The sequence below is a fragment of the Papilio xuthus genome, unplaced genomic scaffold (assembly GCF_000836235.2).
Source record: "Papilio xuthus unplaced genomic scaffold, Pxut_1.1 DF826961.1, whole genome shotgun sequence".
In the NCBI taxonomy this organism is placed as follows: Eukaryota; Metazoa; Arthropoda; class Insecta; order Lepidoptera; family Papilionidae; genus Papilio; species Papilio xuthus.
The window spans coordinates 4283562-4294307 of NW_013531688.1; the positions used below are offsets into that span (position 1 = coordinate 4283562).

General features: G+C 36.5%; 1 protein-coding gene across 3 annotated transcripts in view; it reads left to right on the forward strand.

Annotated features, from left to right (window-relative positions):
• The first annotated feature begins 454 nt into the window (after window positions 1–454).
• The window catches only part of LOC106120151 (probable Rho GTPase-activating protein CG5521), a 17658-nt gene continuing 7366 nt past the window's right edge, over window positions 455–10746 (forward strand). For 2 of the 3 annotated variants that reach the window (XM_013315376.1, XM_013315378.1), the window contains exons 1-23: window positions 455–709; window positions 1024–1134; window positions 1361–1378; window positions 1772–1943; window positions 2358–2938; window positions 3026–3319; window positions 3669–3850; window positions 4235–4381; window positions 4826–5004; window positions 5082–5164; window positions 5241–5392; window positions 5477–5672; window positions 5914–6036; window positions 6186–6284; window positions 6360–6461; window positions 6738–6973; window positions 8263–8366; window positions 8659–8789; window positions 9217–9371; window positions 9580–9705; window positions 9997–10164; window positions 10315–10411; window positions 10516–10700. In XM_013315376.1, coding sequence (XP_013170830.1) covers window positions 604–709; window positions 1024–1134; window positions 1361–1378; window positions 1772–1943; window positions 2358–2938; window positions 3026–3319; window positions 3669–3850; window positions 4235–4381; window positions 4826–5004; window positions 5082–5164; window positions 5241–5392; window positions 5477–5672; window positions 5914–6036; window positions 6186–6284; window positions 6360–6461; window positions 6738–6973; window positions 8263–8366; window positions 8659–8789; window positions 9217–9371; window positions 9580–9705; window positions 9997–10164; window positions 10315–10411; window positions 10516–10700 — 3747 coding nt within the window. In that variant the 5' untranslated portion in view covers window positions 455–603. The remainder of the gene's footprint in view (window positions 710–1023; window positions 1135–1360; window positions 1379–1771; window positions 1944–2357; window positions 2939–3025; window positions 3320–3668; window positions 3851–4234; window positions 4382–4825; window positions 5005–5081; window positions 5165–5240; window positions 5393–5476; window positions 5673–5913; window positions 6037–6185; window positions 6285–6359; window positions 6462–6737; window positions 6974–8262; window positions 8367–8658; window positions 8790–9216; window positions 9372–9579; window positions 9706–9996; window positions 10165–10314; window positions 10412–10515; window positions 10701–10746) is intronic. The other variant, XM_013315377.1, reaches the window with a different exon arrangement.

A 10746-nucleotide genomic window follows, 5' to 3' on the forward strand; every position in this document is an offset into this window, starting at 1 on the left:
GCTCGCCGCGAGCGTTCAGAGATGTTGCTACTCGATGCTATACAACGTGCATCAAATGTTGATAACAAAGCTAAAATAAGAAACGCAGTCGTCCCGAAGACTTAAAATATAAAAGAAAATAAAACGACATGACAGCTACAGTATAAAGAGGATGTTGTGACATTTTTGGACGTTGAAAAGGGGGCGCTAGTGAGCAGTCACAATTTTGTTTCTCTTGTGCCAACGGTTCAGTTACCCTTGTCGCACTTGTTGGTCCCCATTTTGCGGTGAGAACACATAAGCCAAGTCAACACATTAACAATGCTTATTTCGCTATAATATTCATATTACTATTTAACTCAAATTATTTTGTAGTTCACAAATAAACAATAAGTTAACAACAATTTAATTTGTTTCTGTGGCTGTGCACCTCTTACTTTTGTCACAAAAAACTCTACACGGCTTACGTCAACTTAGAAATTATGACTTTTGCGAGTGAAAACTCAAATCCCAGATGAGTGATGAGTGTAATGAGAAGTCCGAAAAAACAATGTAAAAACACACCTTAAATATCAATAAGAATGAGAAAATACAACAGTGTAAGCTTATAATACCGTCAGCGATATGTTTACTAAAAAATCACATCAAGATGTCAAAAAATCCACCGTTAAAATACAGGATTCCAAGAAGGATTCGACAACGCGATTAAAGCACCTTAAAATCGTTTTAGGTAAATAAATAACTAGAATATTATTATATTTTACCTTTGTCTCCCGATTTGTGTAAATTTATTACCTTTTCATAGTTTTTCAAAGACACTGACGTATCATTCTAAACATGCTAATTAGATGTGTATAACGTATAACTGTAGTTGATACTCGTCCATGTACTTGTGTTTACTATTGAAAAAGATACGACAATTTAATTACTGACACTTAAAGTATTTTAACTAATGTTCGTCCTTATATTACATATTTTACAAGTCTTGTTAAAATATAATTTGAAAAATTACTGTGTGTATCAGTAAATTGTTTTTTTTTTCAGAACATTTTGATGCTGATGAAGCAAAAACGTACTTTGAGGCCAATTTTAGTCATGTGTATTTTATATTGTATGATAACTTTATTTTAGCAGAAAATAATCTTCGACAAAGAGGTAAGGAAGAAATTATTGTTTTATTAATACTAAACTATATAGAAATGTAACAATTTTGTCCACTTCAATTGACATAAATGAGACAATAAGAATACCAAAAAAATAAATTACAATAAGTCTTAAACCCAATGTATAAAACAGAATAGACATTAATGTGGCTGTTAAATATATTATAATAATACATAGTTCAATAAATAACAAATTCCTTTTTGTTTTGCCAACACAGAACTTCCGTTTCATCTCGGTGAGTTGTTCTGTTACAGAGAAATATTCAAGCATCACACTTTAACAAACAAATTAATTACATCTTGGTGTTTAGTGCTTTCAAATTGGGTATATTTGTGCTTCATTTATTTTATAATCAAACATTTATTTGTTGCATCTTTTTTAATTTATTTTGAGTTTGACATAACAAAACCATGATTTATTATCTATGTTCAGCTTACCACAGAATAAAAAAATCATTATTAACATACTTGATCAGCATTGCAATAGCTCGCAGTTTGAAATTGGTCTTAATGCTTCAATTACCAGCTTATTAAAAGATGTGCAGTGATATGTTAAATTTTATTTATTTTATTTCATTTTAAATTTAAACCTTTATCCTATAATTTAAATGTGTAATTTCATGTTATAGTCCACAAAGCTGGCAGGGAAGAATTAGAAGGAGCACTCTCACTATTAGAAAAAGTATTATGCCTTTTGCCAGAGCTGCTTGGGAAGAGATGGCAGTTACATTCTCTTACAAGAATATTTTCTAAGCTCCTACATAGTGGTAATTCACAAAAACTTAGAGCAGAAGCTATAAGGTATGAATATGTTTAAATCTTACTTATATTTTTAATGTTTAGATGGATGGATGTGTGTATGAAAGTATCTCCGGAATGGCACAATGGATGTTGGTGAAATTTGGCACAGATGTACAACATAGTCTGGAAGAACGCATAGGCTACTCATTAGGGTTTTTTTTTAATTTCGTGGAGTGGATGGAGTTGCGGGCGACAGCTAGTTTATAAAGTTAAGATATGATTAAGAGTACCTCTATTTACAGTAGAGATAGGGCCGGCGTATACAGAAATTTATTTGTTTAATGAGCTGCAAAATATGGAAGTGTTTCACAGAATTGTTAAGGTTCAATTCCGCAATTATTTTATGTTAAAATAAATTGTAGACCAAGTCAGTGACGGCAATGAAAGTGTTAATGAATTTTCATAATATTACAGATTTTTTCTCTTGTGGTACCAAGCACTTGGAGATAATGCGCCTCATGAAGTGCATAGGATGTTTGCAATGCTGGTACCAGGCATGCCTGAGTCACCCACACATTCAATCGGATCCCCGTTTAAGCCGAAACCATTTGATTTGGTTACTAATATATCAAATGACTCCGGTGATTTTAAAATGGAAGATATTATGCACCATCCAAACTTTAGTTCTGCTAGTGATAATGCAAAGAAAGTTGTTGTGGAACAAACATCAACTGGTATAATGGGAAAGTTGGCTAATGTGTCAGCATCAATATTTCATGATACGAATGCACTAAATCCAGTCCAAAGTGTAGAAATTCAACCTTTATTGCCAGCCAGTGCTAACGAGAGACCTGTTGATAATGAAACAAGATATTTTTTTGAAATTCTACTTGACGGTATGGCAACTTCTGTTACCAAGATACATTGGCGAGACAGATCACACAACAAAGCAATGAGATGTTTTGCATTTTTATTGGAGAAATTTAAAATTTATTACCTGCCAATCATTTGCCCGCAATTTAATTATAAAAATTCACTATACAAGCCTAATCTAGGTGAGTAAAATGCATTACATATATCTTTCACATAATTTTTCTGAAACGTAATTTTTACTTTTTATTTTTAAATTAAATATTTTTTAGAATTACCAGTTCAGCATAATATATTAGAAGATGACTATGTTATATGTAGAGTGACATTAATCAAATGGGTGGCGAGCTATGCAAACTTCGTAAAGCGACAAGGCAGCGATATTGGTCAGCCATCGTCTATGACAAGCACAGGATCCCATCTGCCACATTCCGGCACACCTACTCCAGCAACTTCATTACACCATGAGGAAGAGACTTCGTTCACTGTTGGACAACCATCAGATTCAAGTAGGGCATCATCACATGACTCTGCGTCTAACACACCTCATCCTAGTTTAGAATCAGGTTTGTATTTTATATGTATGATGACTCATTTTTATTTCACTTATATAATTTAGCTCATTTTATCTTGACATTTGAATTGTTTTGGGATTTAATCTTATCAATGTAAATCACTTGACTGATTTACCAATGTTTTTAGTTTCAACAGTTACTTGCAACATGAATTTACCTTGTTGAAACAAATTTTTTATATCCATAATTTTAGATGCGTCTTCCTCATTTATATAAAAAAATGTCTCTGAAACAATTAAAATTGTATGTCTCAGTGCTTTATCATTAGTAACACAGAGTAATAAGGGTAGGTAGGAATATTAGATATGACATGAAATTTTGTACTTATATTATTTTCTAGGATCAGGTATATTTGAGGAGCTAAGCTCGGAGCAGGTGGTGAGAGACGTGCTGTGCGGCTCGTCTCGTGAACACGTCGACTTCACCATTGAAGTGCTCCGGCAAGCATTCCTGTTGCCTTTCTCACATGCTGCTGCTGTGAGACGCGTTATCGGGCTTTACAAAGACTGGATACAGATGAATGTTAGTCAAGTTTTATATTATGTTTCTAATCTAGTGTTACTTTTATAAAAAAAAATATTTTTGAATGCAAAACCATAAATGATTTTTAAAACTTGAATTCGGAGTAGGGTAGAGTGTAACAATTAATTGTTGTTTGTTTAGTAACATTTAACAAATAGTTTTATAAAAATACTAGTTGTTGCCTGCGACTCCGTCCGCGCGGAATTAAGAATAACTACTAGCATATGTTCTTCCAGACTATGTTCTACATCTATACCAAGTTTCATTTAGATCCATGCAGCTGATCTGGAGATACCTTCTAAGAAACATCCATCGATCCATCCATACATCCAGACATACTCAATTATAATATTAGTAAGATTACAATGGTTATAATGTTTGCAGGTGTCGGAGATCCCTCCATTCCTGGTAGAGAACACATACGAGCAGCAGCTGGCAGCGGGGGAGCCAGCAGCGCCGCCGCGCAGACTGCGCAATGACTCCTACCTTGGCGCTGTCAACCGCGACATCATGGTGCGAGCTGGAATGCAGGTATAATATAGCGATAAAATAGCGATGTTACTGTTACCCATAGACATCTTTAAGTTTTAACAAAAAAGGATGTTTCTTTTCTATTAATTCTATTATCCTTATTAAACAAAATTGGGAGGAGAAGAGGAAAACTGGACACTTGTACATGTTTTATATCATAAGGTGGCAAATGAGCAATTGACAAAGAAGCGACCGCTGCCCATTGACATCTGGAATAGCAAATGCGTTACATACCTTAAAACTATGGAGTAGGGGACGCGAAAATGAGTATATTACCCTTCCTATATGTGTCCCTCTTACGCCAAATCCACTTCCCATTCCACATACACATATCAGATGAAACATGGAAATATTTCCATTTCATGGCAGTCTGCGTGGTTCGGTAAATTTAGCACTGATAATGTTTAAATTACTTGTTAAATCCATTGTTTCTTTCCCATACAGAATGTCCTGCAAGTGTTTATGACGCAAGCGGCTAACGTGTTCGTTGCGTCGTCTCCGGTGGCAGCACCCGGCGCGCTCGGCCACCAGCAGCTGCTGCAGGAGCAGACGGACACATGTAAGCGTGTGCTCAACATATACCGTTATATGGTCATGCATGTCGCTATGGACGCTAGTACGTGGTAAGTTAAACAACATAGAATAACAATTTTCACAGTAAAATTTTGAATATCTTAACGTTACAATTTTTTTTTTGCAGGGAACAACTTTTGTTAGTATTACTTCAAATTACATCTTTGGTATTAACCAAAGTAGTGCCTAAGAGAAAACAAGAAACACTTGGTCAGTGGTACTTTTATTCTAGCTTACTTTTGATTTAAACCAGGAATAAAGAGTTTGTTGTCATTGTTTTTCACAGGAGGATTTCTAGCGCCCGCACTATTCCAAACACTTATCGTCACATGGATCAAAGCTAATTTAAATGTCGCGGTAAAACCTGAACTGTGGCAAAGTTTCATGGAATTGTTGACAAGACTGACGCACTGGGAAGACCTAATTAAGGAATGGGCGGTAAGGACAACAACAAATTTCAAATTTGTAGCACTTAAAGAACAAAACCATCGATTCGTGATTAAATATTGTTTTTTCTTTCAGAAAACAATGGAAACGTTGACTCGAGTATTAGCGAGGCATGTTTACTCATTGGAGTTGTCGGAGAGCGCAGGCGTGGCGTGCGGTGGGGAGACGAGAGGGCGCGGTGGGCGTCGCCCCACGCCTGCGCCCGCGCCGCTGCCCCGCCCCACACCACGGGCACGACCAGCGCTGGCACCGCCAGATCTACGAACACCTGGTCCGTATTACAATTGTTTATATCTATAGAAATAATAAAACTTCGTGAATATGATGTGCGAAAAACCATTTTTTTGGAATTTTTACCGTCTGTTCGAAAGACCGCGTTTGAGCTGAGTAATCGCTAAAACGGCTGGCCCGATTCAAATATCGGATAAACTTCTAATTAAAGTTCTTGTTCATTTTTTTTCGTTACAATTGTAAAATTCGTTTTTAAATAAATTTTGTTTCTTGTGTGTTAGGAAAGTCAGCGCGTGCGAGCAGTGACGCGCATGTACGTAAAGAGACCGTAAGAGGACGACAACTGCAGCGCTGCCGCAGCGACCCGCACATCACCCGGCACGCGCACCTTCAAAATGTTGCAGGTACGTCTTAATACTATAAAAATATCTCTTTTACTGCAAATCTATATCCATGTTGTGATTAAATAGTTGTTAATTTTAGAAATGTGTGTAATTTATATAAAAATAGATGTTTTTTTTCTGTAATTTTTCTTTGTTCCTTTTGTTATTAGTGGAAGAAACCAAAGAACACAGCACAAAACCAAGAAGATGGTATTCATTGGATTCTCTGAGGCAGTCGTCGCAACAGGAGGAAAGGGATTCCGCGAGTGGTTAGTTTCTCATACTTTTGTAAAATTCATACACATTGGAATACAATTTGTTAATCTCTTTATTGTTATTTTTAGGATCCCGCTCACCATCGCCGGCGCCATCTAGCGGAGTTGAGAGCAGTTCTATTAAAGACTCACCTCTACAAATTGATTTAGCTTCGGATGGTGGAAATGTTGGTTAGTATAGACTTTGTAAAGGAAATAGTTAGCATCTTAACCCTTTTAGTGCCATACATACTTTACTACTATATGCCAGTAAACAAGTGCATTTTTATAGCTAATTTATATGAATAAGAGAAAGCAGCGCGTCGGCGTTCCGTGGCACTAAAAGGGTTAATAAACAAGATCCACTATTTTCGATATTTTTGATAAGTAAGTAAGTTTATAACAAGTGTCTAATATGCAGATAATGACTAAGATTACGCTTTATAAAGCCTTTTTGTGTGTGAATAGAGTGGGCGGAGAACGAGAATGCGGTGTCGTGCGCGGAGGGCGGTGGTGGGGGTGGTGCTGGGGCAGGAGTGGGCGTGGTGCTGGGCGGGGCGGCGCGCGGCTGGCTGCCGGCGGTGGCTGCGGTGCTGTGGCGACGCATGCTGGCCGCGCTCGGCGACCCCAACCATCTACGTGACCCGCACGCACACGCACACTTCTACAACTACTTGATACATCTCAACTCCACTCTGCTCAAGGTAATACCATTTACTACATTAATCTAGATAAAAAAGTTATGTCCAGATAGTGATCGATTTAATGGAAATCCTGGTAAAATTCTATAAAGAAGTAATGGAGAGACGTCTAGATTATGTTGTAGGGTTCCAGTTCAGGACAAAAAACTTGCTGCTTCTTTAAAATCGAAAATATAATGAAGGAAGAATTTTTTTTTATTTTAAACTAGCTTTTTCCTCGTCTTCGTCAGCGTAGAATTTAAAAAAAATGTGTATGTTAACATACATAAGCTATTTTCTACCTAAAATTGGTTTTTGTTAAACGATTTTGTGATACTATATACTCACAGTTCATTTTTATTTACCGTATATAACTTACCTATGTATAAAAAAACAATTGAGTGTTATTTTAAAATATAAATTTAAAAAATACCTATAATCAATTTATTCCGGTAATATCTACGGACTAAATAAAAGTGCACGAATTCGAGTTCATTTCCCTACAAATTGTTGTGTAAATAACATAATACACCGTTACATCGGCGCGTGCGCAATAAAATCATCTAACTCCAGTTGTATTGACATCTGTTAATGTTTATCACAAATATGGACATTTTACGCGTCATTTATCATTTCGTATCAGAAACTTGGACAGATGTGTGTAATATTATCCTACTTTTTATCTTAAAACGTGTTGTTTTTCTATACCTTTTAAAACAATACTGTATTGTTTATTATAATCACGTAAGTTTTGTTTATGGTGTTACTTAGATTGTGCGAACTGTTGTCTAATACTAAATTATTTAAAGACTGCCAATGCGAAAGAAAAGCAGGAAAAAGAAGGCTTCTAAGGAGGCTAAGAAAGAAAGAGGTTATTATTTATTGTTTTTTTATTGTTGAGGGTATCAGTAAATTTACATTATATCAACCAGTCTAAGGTGATTTTGCGTCTATCTTTAACTGTCAACTAATTTAAAATTAATTTATATTTTTATTTTGTAGCTAATTATCTAATGTTACTGAAGTTTTAGTGATATTTTTACAATAAGTGTTTATAACTAAGAAAATGTGTGGTACTGTGTTTATAAAACTAATTAATTATTTTATTGTTAACGAGATTACTCTGAATAAACGTAAAATGATTGAAAAGGTATAGTTTTCAAAATTAACGATTACGAATTACGAACGGCTTCTGGATAGCCCGTTAATAGTAACGGGCTATCCAGAAGCCGTTCGTAATAAGTAACACTTTTTAATTTTGAAAACTATATATATTATATTATACAATAGGTAAGAAATATTTTGTTACATAGATAAGTGCAAATCAGACGTTAAATGGCAATACGGAGATCCACGTACCGTTCAACTTGGTGGCGGGATGGTGTCTGGAGGCAGAAGCACTTCCGCCCACGCACAGGTATCTACTTTAAGAATAAAACATTTTTTTTTTCGTCAATTACATTTTAATGTATTCAAATTTTTATATATTAATGTTAGGTATATAAAATACCTAAACAAACTTGTGAAAATAACTTTCCAAAATCTAACCAAAAACGTAAGCATATTTTCGCGCGTAGTCTGTCAATTTCGACTGACCTTAAATAATAATTTTGTCATTCGATTCGTTTTATTTCCTTCCTATACATGTGACGTAAAATAAATAAAGCGTTATATTAATTAACAATTTATTCTTTGTTCTTGTGTTTTAGAGCGGGGAAGTTGTTGGCGCTGCGGTTGTTGTGCGAATCGACGCAGGCGCAGGGTCCGGGCGCGCCCTCCTCCTGCAACAACCGTCTGCACCTCGCACATCTGCATCTGTACCAACGAGCTTTACATCATGGTATATACATATATAATCTATTTTAATCGCACTGACTACATACTATATATACTTAAAGATTTCGTACCTTACTAATATTGTATGGTTGCGAGAATCGTTGGCAAGTTCCGTACACACAAAGTTGAATCGTTTACACGAATCGTATCTTCAGTCAGGCATAGCGATGACTTGTCTACTGTATAGATTTACTCCGCCATCTTGAATTGCAGCAGTTTTTTTACCACTATCTTGACAAACATGTTGCAACCGACTGTCTTTGACAATAACAGATAGAAATGACGACGTTCTCTGTTACAAACCTCTATGCATAAGTATTGCGTAATATGCTAAGCATCTAAAATTGCCTGGTTTCATAGGTGTACCTAATGGAGTCCCTTAGTGTGATTTTTTTACAGTGAAACTTGATAGTTTCTTATCTCTTGTGCAGGTTTAACTGGCGAAGACCGATCCGTGGTAGATGTGTTGGTGGAATACGCAGCACCGCGCTATCTCTCGCTGGCTCTGGACGGCTACTCCCTGCTACTGCTTGACTTTGTCCACGCATCCACTGTTGTACTTAACTCCTCGGATATGGGACCATCGGTACGTGGTAAAAGGAAATTATTTTACATATATACTTAAATAAATTTAGTATTCATCTCATCCGTTAAAATTTATTTGTTGTTTATCTAAAGATTAAAATTTAAAAATTTAAGTTAATAAATAAGCACTATATTTAGTTAGTATTTTCCGCAATAATAAAAAAGACGTATTTTATGCGATTGTAATACTAATTATAGTAATATTGCAGTGTCCACGCACTGCGGCGGTGACGTTCCTGGGTTCCCTGCTGGCGCTGCCTGATGAGCTGATGTCAGCGCCCATGCTGCAGCCCTACCCACACCAATACAACACCGTATCTTGTCCCGACCTGAAGGTACGTACGAGTACTCTTCTGACTGCCGTGCCAACTTTAGTGCCAAGTCTACTGCTTTATACTAAACCTGTATGTTGTCAGTAAACTAAATTTTATAAGATAAAGTGTAATGGATTCGTTTTTTTTTTAAATAAATATTATTATATATAATGTTGAAAAGTGCTCTTTAAGAGCAGCGACAGTAGGTAGTCGATCTTTTAACATATATGTACATATTTAATTTTCAACGTTTTGTTTTTACCCTTATATTAAATATAAAAAGTGAATATGTACGTACGTATGTTGTACCAGGAACACGTGCTGAATATAGTGGTGCGCGTGTGCCGGCGCGAGGGGGCGGCGGCGGCGCGGTGTGCGGGCGCGTGCGCACTGGCCGCGCACGTCGCGCACCTGCTCGCCACGCGGCAGACGTGCGCCCGCCTCCCCGCCTACCTCACCTGTCTGCTGCAAATGCTCATGGTAATACCTCCTACCTTTAATTGCTGCATTCAGATTAGTCACTAATGGAGACCAATTGATACATAGAAGGAACAAAAGTGGTAAATTAGTTGCCATGTTTTTCACACTTAATTTGCTAGTGGTTTACACTGGTTATTTCCTTTGTTACAGATGAAAAATAAAACAATAGCCAAAGTAGTTAGCGATGCTATACTCGTGCTAGCGGACTACACGGATTGTATCGTTGAACTTTACCCTGGACTTGCAGGTAATTATTAAAGACATGACACAAATTGACTTGGCACGTCTGGAAGAAGATCATTCTTACTTCAGGCGTGCCAAGTATTAAAAGCAAATTATTATTTTAAACAGAGAAAATAATAAAATGGATATGCGCGTGCTTGGCTCAAATATCAAGTAGCAGTGGTCGTGATTCTGTGAAGCCGTTAGCAGGCTCGTTGTTACTGTGCTTGGCTGAGTTCGCGGTGCGCTGCGGCCCTGCTTACCTCATGAAGGAAAATGAAGGAGAACAAACATTACTGCTTACTATCTTCAAGGTAAGACAAATGTACTTATGTTGCGTTACAATCGTAAGATATAATA